We start from the raw sequence: 17,661 nt of genomic DNA, 5'->3' as shown, positions 1-17,661 counted from the left end.
TCTATTTATATTGCGAATCTTTTAAATATGAAATCTAAATAGATGACAGCATTTTCTATGTTTTTTATATGTTAGGGAGTGATACATATACATTTGTATCTTTCAGTACTTGACTGTTGTTATGAAACTGCGTACCCTGTTGTCTTTTTCTCTTTCCAACTATGAAGAATATATAAAATAAAAAGGGGTCTTTTCTTGCTTGATTTTAAATTTTTCTTAGGATTTGGTCTATACTTAATCTTGGGTTAATTTACTTCACCTAGAGAGAATAAATTTTTTCAAACTTTTGGTTTTAGTCTGAAGTGACTGAGAGAGGCTATAATTAGAGATACCATTTTTTTTTATACAAAAACTCCTATAAAAATAAGAAATGCCCTACCTTTCTGCCTTGATCAGCAATAATCTCTGCTCCACACTTGGCTACTCAGTGTTACCATGAGCACGATAACTCAAATATTTAGAAGTATACATCAAATAAGCCATTTAGTATTATATGCCTATTATATATAACATTAATTTGACTATGAGCTTGTTTGGATTGACTTACTTTAGGTGCTTTTAAGCACTTTTTTAGTGTTTGGGTGAGATAAATAAAGTATTTTAAATACTTTTTTTAAAGTTAAAATAATAAAAATAAGCCAAAAACTATAAGTTAGGAAATGAAGTATACATCAAAATAAGGTATTAGTATTATAGCCTACTTATATAATTGATCAATATTCTGGGAATTTTTATCAAGTTTAGAGTACAGTCCTTATCATCTTTTGAAGCCCTTCAAAATTTATATGGTATATATACACTAAGCCATCCTTCCCGTTGTGCTTTATTTAATCTCAACAAGCAACATGTCTAAACAATTAAGTTGTCTTAAATATTCTTTGGAAGATGTTTATTTCTTTTCGACTACTATTGTACGTGAGACCAAAACTAAAAGAACCAAAAAGGTACAATGGGAGGTAGCTAGCTAGATGTCAATATCATGTTAAAAACGAAGCAAACTACATGCCTTTGAAATGTGTTATAAAAACTTTTTTCGTACTCAATCAAATACGCAGTGTTATGTATATACGTACGTACGTCATTAGTCTTGCGCTTGTTAAGTAAATTTGACAAATTTAGTAAAATACCCTACAATTTCTATGATTTTTCATATATATACATTCTTAATTACTTACTACTTATAACAATTCCAATTTGATGGTTTCAGCAAACTTTATTATTCGTAGTATGCGAAAACTACGATGAAACATTCAGGTTATAAAAAAATAATTAGCGGTGAGATAATAATAAATAATCTTTGTTAATAAGAAGGGAAAGTTACGTAAAGTTATATGATATTACTGGAATTAAAATAAAAGGGGACTATTGTTTTAGAAAATCGTTATCACGATAATGCCCATCCTTATGGCAAGGTTGGTTGTATTATCAAGATTATAAGAATGATTTTTTTTGTTATTACATTACTATATATATATATAGTACATATATAGCAACTACCTTTTAACTTTCCCCAAAACAAGGACGTGAATAGATGAGTGGTTAATTGCGGATTGTCCCTTCACACTTCAAATAAGCTGGTCTTTAATTTTAATTTATCCTTCAAATGAGAGCTGATTTTTAATTTCTGTTCTTAGCAATTGAACTCATGTTTAGGGGAACATAAGTTTTTTAAAGAGAATAAAACATAACTTGTGAAATATTATAATGTAAAAAATATAAATTTATATCCTTAAAAAAATTATCTTTAGAGAGAAAAATTAAAAATAACCCTAGGTGCAAATGACCCACTCTAGCTAGCTATCAAAGCCGCAACTTCAGTGTGCTTTCTATCGTGACCCATTTCTTCTTATTATACGAGTATTATTTTCTTGAAACTTTTGTGGCCCACATAGCACAAGCTTTGTCTCCAAAAATTAACAACCTATGGTCAAATAAAAATGTGAGAAAAGAAAAGATAATATGATTGTGGGTCGGACCTACTATTTTTAGTTATTTTTCCTTATCTTTCTTATGTGTATACGCTCCAATTAATAGATAAACATGCCTCGCCAGTGGCCAGGTCAAGTTTTTTGAGTATATAAACCCACACACAGTATTAGTATAGACACACAAAGACACATGAATTAAACAGACATTATTTCATCTAAATTAAGAAGTCTACATTTGTGTTGCCAGCTCCTCCATCATCACAAAGTCGCACAATATGACGGTCTGCTTCTTAACTCATGTCTTTTTTATGTTACGTCACTGAATTACCATTCCCAACCCCATATATGAATGTGTGCGTTTATATATGCAAAGGGGGATTCAAGATTTAAACGGGAGATATCACGGTTCTGCATGTTTATATTATAGAGAGATAAGCATGCATTTATCACATATAAGTATATGTGTATATATGTGAAAATGGAGAAATTCAGAAGTTGGTTTCTATAACTTTTTTGCCCACTGGTTTCTATGAAAAAGAGCTACCTATAGCTAATCTCTATTTTAAGATGCTAGTACTTAAAAAGGGTTTTGTGAGCATATTTTTTCCTACTACTTTCGCTCGATAATTTATGTAACACTTTTCGCTTTTCGAGGTTTAAATTATTTAATTTTTTTGTCAACGTTTTAAAATATATATTTTTTATCATGTTGACATGAGAAAATTGCAACTTATAATACCTTTTGTAGATTTTGAATATCTAAATTTTAATTTTAAAATATTAAGTTAATCTAATCCAATTTAATTCAAACATTTGTCGACTTGGCTCTCTCAAAGAAGAGAAAAATATCACATAAATAATACTATTAGCTAGTCTGGTACATGAATAAAATGAGTATGATCTGTTTATAGTGTTAACATCTATATATCTCCTAGTCAAATAAAGATAAATAATACTACTTAGTAGTAATGAACACTTTTTTAGTCACAGTATGCTAAAGAAGAGAATTCATGCAATACTATGCGTTACTATTATTTTCTCTGTTGAGTATAAAATGACAATTGCATAAGTAAAGGTTAGAGGCTCGAAAAGAATGCAACAAAGAGAAAGAAAGTGGCTCTTCCACTCCAATATCTCAACTTTAATTAATAATATTAAGATGGTGTTAAGCGCTTAAAAAAATTAGCTTCATAAAAATAAATGGGGAACAATCTACTTTGTTTTCATGATGACTTAAGCATATTGCGCCGTAGCCGTTACAAGGGATATTTTATTTGCAAATAAATTCTTGAAATAGGGAAAGTGCTATATATGATGATATAAATTAAGCAATTTATGTTATTTACGCTAGTGAAATATTTTTTTAATTATAATATTCATAATCTTAACTTTTAATAGCAGATTAGTTATTATTTTTATCAGATTGCATAACAATTAATGTTTATCATTAGATTTTCTATAACGCCATAATTATAAGTCATTTGATATTTGTATAAATCTTTTTATACAACGAGACGAACGAGTAATTCTTAAATCCTAAATAAGTTATAGTTTGTTCATTTAGATTGTGTAAATGAGAGTGCACATGGACTGTCAAGGATGCGAAAACAAAATAAGGAAAGCTCTCAAGAAGCTTCATGGTTGGTATATATATCTCTTTTTTTTTAAAATATAGAATTAGCTATGAAATTTATCAGTAATTATCTTTAGCTTATTCGTAGCTAAATAATTTTTTTTTTAGAATTCACCACTAAATGAATTAACAAAGAATTTTTATTGTTTAGCCAGGAAAGTCCATCGCTAAGTCTTTATTTTCTAGAAGTGTATGCCACAATAATCTTACTCATTCCCTTTTATTTAAATTTTTTTGATTAGACAACCCTGCCCAGCTTTGTAATAGAATTATAATAAATGTGAAAGCATATCTTATACAATGATCTTTTCCTATTAAATAGTTTTCTTTCAACTTTTAGTTGGAGACAAGTACGTTTAAATTATTATGTATCCACCAAATAGACATATGACCAAAGTCGTCATTCACACAGCTGGTGAGTTTTTTTGTGTCTCCATGCTTGGGATATAGAATTGATTTTTCTCATTATCCAATAATTCTTGGGACCTAACCATAAATATTGATTTGAAGAGTTGATTACTTTTATATCCTTATTCTATTAATTTATTTTCTCAAGCATAAGAATAGTGCGTCTAGTTGACCCTTCTGTATAGAACAATGTATTTAAACGAACAATGCTTCTATATTGATTTGCCAAAGATGCTTTGATAAATAAGTGATAAAAGTCGATGATATAATCTGAGTTTGTACATGTTAATATGCAATACTGATAGTTTGTTTGAAAAGTGGTCTTTATCGTAAGTGAATTTTGAAAAACTATGGAGAGTACCGGTTGGTGTTTGAGTGACTAATCTATTTGGAAAATACTTTTGTCGATATACGAATAACAATTTGTGCTTGGTCATGATTAAAAAAAATGCTATTATTTTTGTCAACTTTTTACTACTTCTGATTTTCTAGGGACATATTTGGCAATGCTTCTTTGATCACAGTAACAATAACGTCACCATTATGAGCATATCAACAACTGAATAACAACTTTTGGTATTTGCTAAAAAATAATTGAGTTTTTCCCTAAAATCTTGATCAAACATTGCAACTCTCTAAAATAAGCACTTTAGAAAAAAAATTTATTTAACTTTCCAAAAGCTTGGCCAAATAGGCTGTGAAAATGTTTATATGTATCATTTTCTTTAGTCCCTTGGTGATGTATATTTTCTTACAAACCCTTGAATTTACTTTGTTTAATTTTTGGTATTCATAGGAGTGGACAACATTGACATAGACATGAACATGCAAAAGGTGACAGTAACAGGATGGGCAGATCAGAAAAAAGTGCTCAAAACAGTGAGGAAAACTGGAAAGAGAGCTGAACTATGGCCATATCCATACAATCCTGAATACCATAATTATATGCACCATTATTATTGTGACACATTTTACAGCAGGCCGGGCACTTACTATGCCCCGCCTTCTTCCTACAACTACCGCGTGCATGGCTACAATGGCCATGTTCACGGTTCCTATGCAGAGCTTCCTTACAATACTATTTTCGATGAACAAACCAGGCACATGTTTAGTGATGACAATGCAACTGGTTGTTCTATTATGTGATTTAAGCTGATTCAGTATGATCATTAGGGGGTTTGCAATTCTCTGATTGCTCTCTTTGTTTCTATTTTCCCCTACATGTTTCATTTGCTACAAAGGGGGAGGGGGATTATGGAGCTTACAATGGAATCAGAGTCAAGGTGTGCTATAGCTGTGTTCTTTTGCTTGCATTATCCATATTTAAAATTAAATATGTAGTTGTTGTTTTTTCATATTGTCAGTAATGTTCTTCAATTTACTTTTCCTTTTGAACATGGAAAGGAAAAAATCACATAATATGTCATAGATAGCAACCAATACAGGATACAAAGCTAACTTCAACAGTCTTCCTATTGAAACTGGCGATGGAGCAAAGGGTGGTCAATTAAATACTCTTCGTCAAAAATCATATTACTATACATATATTTTGAATATGCTTGACCAAAAACCTGGCTTCACTACTGCTGAAATCAGCACTATAACCAAGTACACCAGTAGTGTTCTGACAAATATACATTCGCAATCAATTATAACGTTTTGATTTCAGTTAAACGTACGCTGAATTGCTTTCTGTACAACTAGATGAGTTACAAGCTAGGGGTAATTAAGGAGGACGATTCAGGTTGCTTCTCTTGTTGCTTTATGTGGTCTGCGACATGAGCAATCACTCCTGCTCCAGCATTGTGAAAAAATTCATTCTTCACCTGTCACCGGAAAATAGTGATCGAATTAGAACCCAGACAGGGACGAACATAAATAAATAGAATATGGAAGGAACTTACATGAATATTGTTATGAGCAAAAAAGGGCCAGAACGCCGAGTGAAAGTTAACATCAACTTTTTTCCACCCCAACTGTTGCAAGCCACTTATCATTTCCTCTGTTCGAAAAGAGTAGTAAGATTCAAGTATAATATAGAGATATCGCGTCATCGAGATTCATTGCAACAAAACAGAACAGCTCTCTTAGTACTATTACCTTCCATACTTTCATGATATTCTGATGTCCTCTGTGTGCTTGGTGCATTTTGAGCTGCTTCCTTCGCTTTGGCTGCCTCGAGGGGGTAATGAGGTCCTTCACATGAAGCTGGAGGACAATATTCCACGTCTACTACATGTTTGTAGCCATCAAAAGATCGCCAAGAGGGCTGCAAATTTAATAAAATTTTAGAATTGTACACAAACAAAATCGTTGGGTCATGAAGTCCTATGAAAAAACTCTGTTTCCAGAAGATCGTTACTTTTCAGAGTTCTACAGCTATAATCCTGCTAATGAATAAGATTTCAGATGATACCATGCCTTTGTGAGTATTATATTCATCCAACTATGAGAATCACAAGTATGCATGCATAACACAGCAAATGCACATACTTAACAAGAAGACTAATAAGACATATCCAGCCATAAAATGAGCACAGTGTGAACTATTCTTTTGCCATTTACTAAAGAATATCAGTCTCAGTTGCATAAAGTATACACTTCCTCGTTTATGGAAAGAAGAAAAAAATGACATATAAATCATGGAATAACCGGGCCAACAATCATAATTTGCAATAGCAGTTGAGGAGAACTGAACAGCTCCCTCAATGTAAAGTTCAATTGCATCACATCCCTCGCCTGATGATAGGCAACTACAGCGGACTTTTGTCCAGGGTGAAAACAGAAATGAAAATACTTCTTTTCATTCAAAGTAAAGCCATTTTTTCGTCGGAGGCAAACAGTAATTCACGATCATATAGTCCAATTCATCTTTGGACAACTAGCAAGTAATTCTAACTTAAAATAGTGTAACAACTACATACCTAGGGTAATCCCACAAGTGGGGTGTGGGGAGGGTGTTTTGTACACAGTCTTACCTCTACCTTATGAAAATAGAGAGGTTATTTCAGATAGACCCCCGGCTCAAGAAAAAGATATCAAAATCAATAAGGAAAGGAAATACAATAGTGAAGAAGTCATGTAGCAAATAATGGGAAAAGAACAGTAGCAACAACAAATAATATGATATAAAAGCAAAGGAACAAGTAGTAATAATAAAATTGAAGAATAAGATAGTAGGAGAATATTATTAATAATACTGATAAGGATAAGTAGACAACGATTGAAAACCTACTAACCTGCTACCCTAATCCTTGACCTCCATATCCTCCTATCTAGAGTCATGCCCTCGGTAAGCTGCACATGTATCATGTCCTGTCTAATCACTTTTCCCCAAACTTCTTCGGCCTACCTCTACCTTTCTCATACCTACCATAGTCAACCTCTCACACCTCCTCACTGGGGCATCTATGCATCTCCTCCTTACATGTCTGAACAATCTCAATCTCACCTCCCTCATCTTGTCCACTATGGAAGCCACTCCTACCTTGTTTTGAATATCTTTGTTCCTAATCTTATCTCTCTTAGTATGCCCACATATTCATCTCAACATCCTCATTTCCGCTACTTTCGTCTTTTGGACGTGCGTGTTCTTTATCGGCCAACACTGTGCCCCATACAACATAGTTGGTCTAACCAACAACTTTATAAAACCTACATTTAAGTCTTGGTGGCACATTCTTAACATAGTGTTACTTTGAGAAATCAATTTTCCCATACAAGGAAACTTGTATGCAAGTGAAAAGTCTAAAACTTGTGACAGTTTCTAAATTCTAACTTCAGTACACTAAACATAAAATCAAGGTTTCTTTTTTTGTTTCAAGGGAAGATGCAAATGAAGTGTCAAAGTAATTTTCCTTGTCTAATCCCTTAAAAGAAGAATTATATAGGAAAGTTATGTGCTATCATGGATGGAGAGATGATTACCTACCCATGTGCAGGTTATGTGCATAAGCCTTTAAGTTTTCATTATTGTCTATGCAACATTAAAATCGAAGGTTCCTGTAGAAGAAAAGTTGATAGATAAATTATCTGGTTTTGGTTCACTACAAGGCAGTTTATGGTACTCAAGCTATTTCATCTCACATCTGATATACCCTTAAGTTTTAATTATTGTACAAAATGAAACTAATTAATAGTTCTGATACAGGGAATTCTTGCAATTCTCTTTGCAAATTGTGTTTTGCACTTCCTATTGTTCTGACTAATTCAAATTGCAGTTCTCTTCTTTTCAAAAGAAATAATCTCAGTTCTCATATTGTCCCAATATATCTTCCCAGGAATTTCAATTAGATCTGGTCAAACTTGGCCAAATAAAATTTAGATCAGGACCCTTAAGTAAATATTGCTTCCCTAACCAATGATACTTGGATGTCCTTTTCCGTCTTTATCTCAACTAAATGCCAACATTCACAGACCTATATTTATGGACAATTAAAGTAACAAATGAATAGTAAATCACAAATTACCTTGACGAGTTCTGTCACCCTTCTTATAGATGATGTACGCCAACCAACCATATCTAGATAATGTCAAGAAACCACTTTAATCAATTCAAAAAATTGAGAGAAGAAGCACTGGAATGACCTTTATCAATGAATTAATTTTGCTAATTAAATGAAGAAACAACAAATGAGTTGCAACGGATACGATCATAAGAGACATTGGCATAAAGAACACGCCATTTGAAAGCACCAAGCGCTGATCTGCAAGAAGGAAAGTCCAGGAATAAGATAAACAAAAGGCATGGGAGAAACAGCTGCATCAAGGACTGGTGAAGATATTTCTACTCACATAAATTTTCCATCATCACAGTCTGATGCCATCCTTGACAGAAGAGGTTGTTTAGTAGGTTTGCCATCTGTAAGAAAGAGCTGACTACCAGTTTGACCAACAAAAATAGGAGCAATAGGTACTGCAAGTTTCTCCAAGATTGGCAACCCTAAGAGAAAAGGAAGCTGAAAAGTAAAAGCTAATCAACTGTCCTGATGTCAGGAGTTGTTACAAGGAATCATATAACAGTTTTTTCTAGATAAGCTACTAATAATATACCTTCCAAATTCTGAGAGATAATCATATTATGGTTTAAACTGATTCAAGAAAACACTTAATGACTCATTCAACCTAACATTAATGTCCCAAAATATGATATCCTCCTATACATAAGACAATATGAGCTAAGACAATAACTGGTTTCAGGTTTGTTGACACTTCACTTATTAATGGCCTGGCAGCAAAATATTAAAAAAAAATGTTTAGTTCATGATTATTGGTGGCACTGTGTACCCATTACTATACTATCTTTTTTAAGGTAAGCAGTGTACCCATTATGGGTTGCTTTTATATAATCCGTCGTTAATAATAAATGAAATTGCTTTTCTTTCCTGATATTTGCTTTAGTGAAATAGAATGTGTTCTGGTTCACTTTTTTTACTTGTAAATATTGATCAACACTTGTATAATTTATTAAAGTAAATAAGTACTGGCATAGTTTCTCTCATTCAATATTAAACGATATAAATTTTCAACTTTCGCTTAAAATGGTGCTCTTATTTAAAACAACATTTGATATGGGAAAAAAACACTAAAGTAAAGTAATCTCTAAAGTAAATGAAAAGTTTTCTTTTGGCCATTTCATTGATACCTGTTAAAAGATTTGTGCACCAATTAAAGGAAGGGTCCACACAGTAGTAAAATTGGAGTAACAAGTGTCTTTTGGATATTCTGTAAAGATGATGAAGACTACAAAGATTTCCAGCAGTTGCTTTCCATGACATAAAAAGCTTTATCACAGCCGTGCATATCTACAGGCTTCTATCCTTCTATCCTCATAAAGCACACAATAAAAGCTGATGGAATCAACTTTTCTAGTACTTCACACTAAGCCTCAACTCTTATGAAGAACTCACAAAATTTTACTCCCTCGCCTCTGTCTCATTTTATATGATGGTATTTTAATGGACTCGGAGTTTAAAATACATCAATGACGGGAAATTTTTGAAAGTTGGAACACAGAGATCACAAATCTCAAATTTAAAATTTGAATAACTAATAAAATTGAGCTTTGAAAGTTGTGAAATTTATGTAGAATATAATGGTATCAAACATCTTAAGACGTCTCAAATGAAAAGATGAATGTTATTAGACATTTTTCTAGAAACAATGTATATGCCCAAAAATACAAATGACTGACGGCACTTTATTATAGATGTGCATGACGAACCCAAGCACAACAATTTACAAATAAGATTCCATTTTAACATCTAAGTTAGAACTAACACAAACGTTTTAAAGGTTTTTACTCCACTGGCACCTACTATTCCACTCAAGTTTCAGGTAGACTCCATTACGAGATTTACATATTTAAAAACATGAAAAGAGGAGATATATATATATATATATACTTAAAATACATAAAAGCAACTGAAATCCCTAAACAAGGAGTTGTAATAGACATAATCTCCCATTTAAGAAACACTGAGACAAGATTCTTTGATGAATAAGTGATAAGATTGTACCATGAGGACTGACCTGATTTTTCCCTCTCACACCAAGATGTGGTGTAGCCAAGGTGATAAAATTGACTGGCTCCAGGCCAGCAATCAAATCTATATTTAAGGAGCCTACTGGTTTGAGGTTTGCACTAGTTGAAGTAACTGCATCATTGGACTGCTCATTACAGTTGTCTGATGAATAAAGTACGGCAAGTGCATATCTTGCAATCAATCCACCAAGAGAATGAGCTAAAAAGGATATCTTCTTCAGGCTTTCTCTCTTCTTTACAACCAGCCTGACCTGTTTATAATCAGAAGTTCCAAATAAAGAAGATGAGCGTTAGTTTCACTCTGTAAGCACAAGCTATATATTGGAAACTTGAAAGTAGCCACCTAATAAGCACGGATTCAAGAGGGTTATGTTTTCAAATTAGAAGTGTGGCTGGAAACTATTTGACCATTCATATACTTTTTCTTTTTTGGATTTGGTAAAAAAAAAAAAAAAAAGAGGGTGAAATTCGACCATTCATATACTTCATTGACATAAATTGGAGTTTCTGAGACGAATACAGAATGCAGGCTGAAACAACTAGCTTTTGATGACAATTTTCATTTAATTATGTCGGAAATATGCATATGAAGTAAAAGGTAGATACAGGCCAACTTTTTTTTTGTGAAGGGTATAGAGGCCGACTTTACAAGTACGGTTGCAGTTGAATTCAGGTCAAATGGAAAAGACCAGCTATTATAAGTAAAATTTAGACAATTAGAAAAATCTATATGTGATGCACTAATGGAAAGCTGGACATTTTTCAGCAACTATTGTACTGGGCTGAAATTTTATCCACTTGCTGCAAAACTACAAGACAACATTGACCTACACTTCTTAAACAGTAACTACCCATATAGGATATACCTTCCTGTCAGGGTTTTATTGCTTTGGATAGAGTATTGCCATAACCAAAAACCCACGATAACCATACAAATTAAAAAAATAACCAAGCTAACCTAAAAGAGAACTAAAAAGTTTAATAGCATCAGATTTCTTTCCCAACCAAACAAGAAAACTATAGCCATCTATCCTACACCACGAGACCACGCAGTAGCACCAGACTCACAACTATACAGCACAGTGACCTCTTTTACATACTCACTTCATCTGCTAGTCGTTTTCCAGCTCCATCAATCCCAGTGAAGGTTTTAGTGAACGTATTACATGAACTTGCTGAACGCCATAAAAAGACAAGTCAGATAGCTTCTTGGATTTTGATATCAGCATTTACTTTCTTGGTGTAGCATGCAAAATTGAAGCAAGAAAAAACCTAGAAAATTAAAAAACAAATACATGAGAATATAAGGACAAGTTTCACTAAAAAATGTACCATATATCAAAAAGTTTCTTCCCAACCGCCTCCTCAAGTCTGCTTGTACGTATGTCCAGTCACTTGGGCTGCATTCCTTGGAAAGCTCAGTGATGCAAACAACAGCATGCTAATTTTACGGAAGAAGTTTTTGACCATGGAAGATATAAACATTTATTTGGGGTTGAGCCGTAGTTAATTGACTGATATGGGTGATATCAGCATTTAAGACGCCCATACACAAATATCAGACACAGCCCTCGACAAACAGATCATGGATTAAGGAAGTAAATAAACCTCAAGAACATGGAAAAAAGTTCAAGCGCGAAATATGAAAGTGATACACAAACAAATATAGACATATATGTCACCTGGAGAAATGCTCAGGTCAAGTTTCATACTCCGGGAAAAGGAAAAGTTCCAACCATCTGATGCGTATTGAAAGTGAGAAAGTAAGACCACTTAAACCTAACCTCGGGATAGCACTACTATTCAAACATAATATCTACATACCACAGGCCACATAAAAATTAAAATGATAATTGATTCTGATAATAATGTTTCTTAATGTTAAAGCTTCGCCTTGCTTGAGCACTTAGAAAGTCAAGGCTTGAGCATGGTTGACAATGGGCAAATTGACTACTCAAATTAACAGCCCCGCAAAAATAGAGGAAAGACCAACAGGCACTTTTTTACTCCATTCAGATTGAGACTACTTTTTTTTTAATATGGTAAACCCCATCGGAAACAGCCTCCTACCCCACAAAGGTAGTGGTAAAGTCTGTACTACCCTCCCCAGACCCCACTTGGGGGATTACACTGGGTATGTTGGTGGTGGTAAACCCCAAACACCTCAGAGGAGTCAACAGTAGCCTTTTCCCACTTTACTCCATCGGGCGACCGCAACTTCCAACTTCTTCGTTGGAAATGTAGTGCTCTTGCCGCCAGAGCAACTTCACTTGTCAATCCATACAGATTTAAAGTAATTGTCGGCTTGAACATGATTATGCATAAAACCCTACTTTATTGCATCTTGTTACTAATCCTTTTGATATATACCATCACCGTCTTTTAAATTCCAATGTTTTCTTTGTATAGAAAAGGAGAATAGCAGCTAATTATTTACTAGTATGCTCACATTTAAACCTTGTGAATTTATTCCTTTTTTCTTCTTCTTATGCTTTCTATTGTCCTCAATGTCTCTTCTTTTTTCTTTTTCAATCTGCAAACCCCAACACCCAGACTTCTTACAGTTTTCTAAATCTCTAAAAAAATCATGTTCACTTCGCATTACATTTTTTCAAATGCATGTACACACATATTATATCTACACACATGTCTACAAAATTTGTAGACACGTGAAAGCATCCCTTTCAGGATGAGTAAACAAAGTTCCCTACCTTGCTAAGATGCCATGAACAAGGACTAGAAGATGCTCAGGTTGATCCCCCGTATCCATCAAGACTTTCGGTGACATAACACTTCCTTCAGTTGTACTCATTGCATGGGCTCTAAAGCTTTGACTTCTCCAGATGTTGTTTATCCCTGCAGGCGGGGTGGACAAAATCCTCAGAGAATCGCAAAAAAAAAAAAAGAGGGTTCATACATGCCAAGACATTTGAAGTGTAAACAACGGTAAGGATTTTGCAGAAGAACACAAGAAACTATGTCCTAAATCAGATATACTTCATGGCTATTCAAAATTCAGAAAACAGTTGACTGCAATCAGAGAGGAGACAAGCTTCAAAGCCAACATGTTCACCAAGGGCACTACAAGCGCATAAATGATATAACACCTAATGATATCGTTTCCAACTGCACAATCCACCAGGAGAAAGGAGAGCAGGTTCTATGGCTCTAGCCTGGACTATAATTACAGAACAAACAGTATTGATTTGCCCAAAAAACAGACTTCAGTTTAAGAGTTGGCAAAATAGTGATAACTTCAAGGGGGAACAGGAAATTACATTTTTTTGGAGCAGTTTCAACCCTAACAAGTATAGTGTATGTAAGATGGAGCAATTAAAATTGCAACCTCAGGTAAGGGATTGGGTAGAAGCAAGTTACAGCTCCCATTATAAAAGCACAAGCAATATGGCAATGACTAAAACATATCCTTCTTACATGTTGATTAAAGTTTAATCATTGAGTTGACCAATGTCTCAAAGGTGAAGTTAATATTCACACAAGACTAACTAAGGTCGAGGCAGCCTCTAAACTTCTCAAGGCACTCGTCCCTTGCATGATTTACACCTTGAGTTGTTCGCCCAGTGCACGTCTTACAACTCTAATTGTCCATCCTATGCGTCCTAAAATATTTCAATTTTGATACTCTTCTAAATGTTGACGAAATATGTATATTGTGTCGGTCTATAATTAAGAATTTGGTGACTTAGAAAATTATCAGGTAAGTATCTTTATACCTAGACCTTTTTTCTTTCAAAAATTGCATTAATAATGCACCAAAAAAGTGTTGCCTTTGCAAAAGTACAACAACATACCCAATGTAACCCCACATGTGAGGTATGGGGAGGGTAAATGTCTTTGAAAAAGTGAAATACATTAAACTACCAGAAGATCCGACCAACCTCCAAAACAAGTAAGGGTATATCCCTCTTGCACTAAAAATAACTAAATAAAAGAGCTCTTATTCCTATTTCTTCATAGTGTCCAAAAACTGTTGCGACACCAATTTCCAATGTTTTTTCTTCCCTGTCTCCAACTCTCCGACATGTTCACTACTGGGTGAGGGAGCATACAATGAATGTTCAATAGTGCATATACTAACATCCACGACTCCAAAGCAAAGTAATAGTTTGGTAGAAGAGGATTCACATTTTCTCCAATATCATTGCATAGACAATATCAGCTAAAAACTTTGTTGTTAAACGCACTTAAGCCCTGAAGTGAGGCTCAAAAAGTATTGAGTGTTTCGCCTCTAATGTGCGCTTCAATGTCGACATCAAGGTTCTAAGGAATACTTTTCCTTGCCAATGAGCCTCTTCTGAAGAGGCGACACTAAACAATTGATGTTTCACTTTATTGCAATTTTTTTTCAATTTCTTTGTTCATATACATGTCATTCATTCTTATAATTATTAGTCTTGGACTAAATGTATATACTCCCTCTGTTCCAATCTACGTGATGTTGTTTGAAATGGCACAGAGTTTAAGAAAGAAAGACTTTTGAAATTTGTGGTCCAAAATAAGTCATAAATGTTTGTGGCTAAAAATCTTCTCATTAAGGGTAAAATAGATATTTTAAAGTTAAATTGTTACTAAATATAAAAGTGTGTCATGCTTTTTGGGATTGACTAAAAAGGAAAGTGTGTCATATAAATTGGGATATATGGAGCATATATTTGTCGTGTTTCTCCCCTCGAGCCTTTTTCCATTAAAACCCACTTTTTGTTTGCGCTTAAAAGCCCAACGGACCTTAGAGCTTTATTGTGCTTTTTGCTTTTGACAACACTGCTATACAACCTCTTTTTTTATGGCCACAGCCAATATTGCTTCCTAAGTTGCATTACTTGTAAAGAATGTCATCTGCTTTGCTTCCTTGTCATTCATAAACCTCTCCACAAAGGTCAGAGCTCGAGCTCCCCTCCTCTGATTCCGTACCTATAATACAATTTGACAATGGAGTGCTTCCAAGGTATCCGTCTCAAATCATACCACCTGTTTTCCTGTATGATGCATGAATATAGAACCTCAGTAGAAACAGCTCCACCTTGTCATACTCTCAACACTGCAGTGGTCCTTTAGAAGTTATATTCTAAAACAAATAAGTGTGTCATTTCTAGGATCTCAGCCACTACAACATTCTTGTTGCCAGCTAGGTGTAGGAAGTCATCTTTCAAAGTTTATCCCCACACGAGAGGTTTAGCCAGAACTGACCTCGATTCATATATCTGATTTGAACTTTGTATAAGGCCATCTTGTCCTTCATTCCTTCCACAGAATTTTCCTATAAGATGATGTTACTTCCTTTGCGAACCACCGATATTGGTCACCACCTTTTTTATGACTATCTTCCACATGGATCCCCCTTTGTTGGCAAACCTCCATAACAATTTTCCTGACAATTATCTGTTTAAGATATCCAGCATTCGATTTTCCCAACCCCCACTACTTTCAATGGGGTCATACCCCTTTCCCAATTCACAAGATGGTACGTTGCACCATCCCAGAGAAAAGTTATCATTAATTTCTCCAATCTCTTACTAACTGAAACAAAGATAAGAAATGAGGATATGACGTGGGTTGGTATTTGGTAATGTTGCCTCTATCAAAATGATCTTATCCAACCTTTTATAAGTAGATTTTCTTCTAGCCCGGAATTTTGGATCACTGGTCACCACATTTCCCTAGTTTGAACCTTACCACTAGCAGGAGCCCCAAATATTTGGATGGAAAGTTTAATTACATTGCACTCTCCAATACTAGCAAGCCCATGGTCAGATCAATCCTATCCGAGCAGGCCCTGCTGAGAAGCACAAATCTGGATGCACATAAAGCCATCTCTAAAGTGATTTCTACAGCAAGTAACCAACTAAATGTCTTGGGCAAGGTTCTCTCGCCTTAGAACCAAGAAGCTAGTATAAAACACCACTTCCCTTTCATTTCCTTAGCAATAGAGTGTCCAGAAAAGAACACTTACAGAGATGGCAAATCCAAACGACATCGGCGGCCAAAGGCTCGAGTTATTTCTGTTATCGGTTAACAAACATAGAATGGATAAATGTGAGTACAGGTCAACTATCACTACTATTTGCAGAATGGTAGTCCCTCTTTCCCATTAGACAACTCCAACAATCCATAAGAAGAGGAAAAATCAATCTAGAACTATTTGATTCAGCAATAATTGATCCATATCTGACCAACAAATATTCACTAGCTACTCCTTTTTTTCACACTGTACTTTGAGATAAAATCAAATTGCTCAAGCGTTTAATTTGTATCTTATCATTTCTATCCATCTGCATTTTAATTAGCCTCAGTATTCAACCACCCATCCAACTAATATGCACTGAAAACACCCCCTACTTTTTTTCCTTGATTAATCAAACAATTCAATTAATCTACTAATTAAAAGAGAGAAGATCAAAAATTGGCACACATTTCAATTCAATAGACCGAGGGGTTAATTCAATTTCAATCGAATAGAAAAAAAAAACAGAAGATAGAAATTAAAGATTTACCAGAAAAGGCGAGAAATTTCCAATTAAAGCATCGGCGTTGATCGAAGGAGGAAGAAGATGCAGAAGAAGAAGAAGGGGAAGGGGAAGGGGAAGGAGAAGAGGAAGAAGAATTGGAAGAGAAAGAAGGGCGAGGAGAATAATGATGAAGTAATGTCGCTGGTGACGCCATATATATGTGTAGAAAGAAAGAAAGAAAGAAAGGACCCTTTTGGGATTCTCTTTCTTGTTTCCTTTTCCGCCGTGCAAATCGCTAATATGTTATGTCAACATCAGCAACACCCACCCACCATTTCGCTTTACTTACAATATCCTCCTCCACTTTTTAACCCCATATTCTGCCATTGTCATGATTCAATTAGACATTGATGTTGAACTCAACGAAGCTTCTTCCACTCCACGTCTTTAACAAAGAGCTAAAAAGGGGTAGTTGGCGTTTTGCTAATTCCATTTTTGTTGTTTTCTTTTCTTCTCTTACAATTACAAGGTGCATAATTTTGATACCTACCTACCTGTGTCATTTGTCGCCACAACCACAGCTGTCAAAATTGGCTTACCCGTGACCTCAATCCAATTCAATTCTTGAATTAAGTGGCATTGGATTAAAAGTTCTCAATCCACTTAGGAATGAGGTTTTTA

At 34.5% G+C, this 17,661-nt stretch overlaps 2 protein-coding genes across 2 annotated transcripts; one reads left to right on the top strand and one right to left on the bottom strand.

Annotated features, from left to right (window-relative positions):
- Positions 1–3,492: 3,492 nt before the first annotated feature.
- LOC129872025 (heavy metal-associated isoprenylated plant protein 28-like) lies at positions 3,493–5,115 on the top strand. Its single transcript, XM_055946859.1, has 2 exons — positions 3,493–3,568; positions 4,766–5,115. The coding sequence occupies exons 1-2, from the start codon at positions 3,502–3,504 to the stop codon at positions 5,113–5,115; spliced, it is 417 nt and encodes a 138-aa protein (XP_055802834.1). The 5' UTR covers positions 3,493–3,501.
- A 258-nt stretch (positions 5,116–5,373) lies between these two features.
- LOC129872207 (uncharacterized) lies at positions 5,374–17,482 on the bottom strand. The gene is made up of 11 exons (XM_055947101.1): positions 17,026–17,482; positions 13,225–13,369; positions 11,846–11,913; positions 11,618–11,688; positions 10,501–10,764; positions 8,764–8,927; positions 8,620–8,675; positions 8,439–8,491; positions 6,070–6,238; positions 5,874–5,971; positions 5,374–5,795 (listed from the first exon to the last, which is right to left on the bottom strand). Exons 1-11 carry the CDS (start codon positions 17,192–17,194, stop codon positions 5,679–5,681), a joined length of 1,374 nt encoding a protein of 457 aa, XP_055803076.1. The 5' UTR covers positions 17,195–17,482; the 3' UTR covers positions 5,374–5,678.
- Positions 17,483–17,661: the final 179 nt, after the last annotated feature.

Source organism: Solanum dulcamara, chromosome 11, assembly GCF_947179165.1.
Source record: "Solanum dulcamara chromosome 11, daSolDulc1.2, whole genome shotgun sequence".
Classification (NCBI taxonomy): Eukaryota; Viridiplantae; Streptophyta; class Magnoliopsida; order Solanales; family Solanaceae; genus Solanum; species Solanum dulcamara.
Note: the sequence above shows the minus strand (reverse complement) of the source record. Positions and strands in the feature narration are given on the sequence as shown.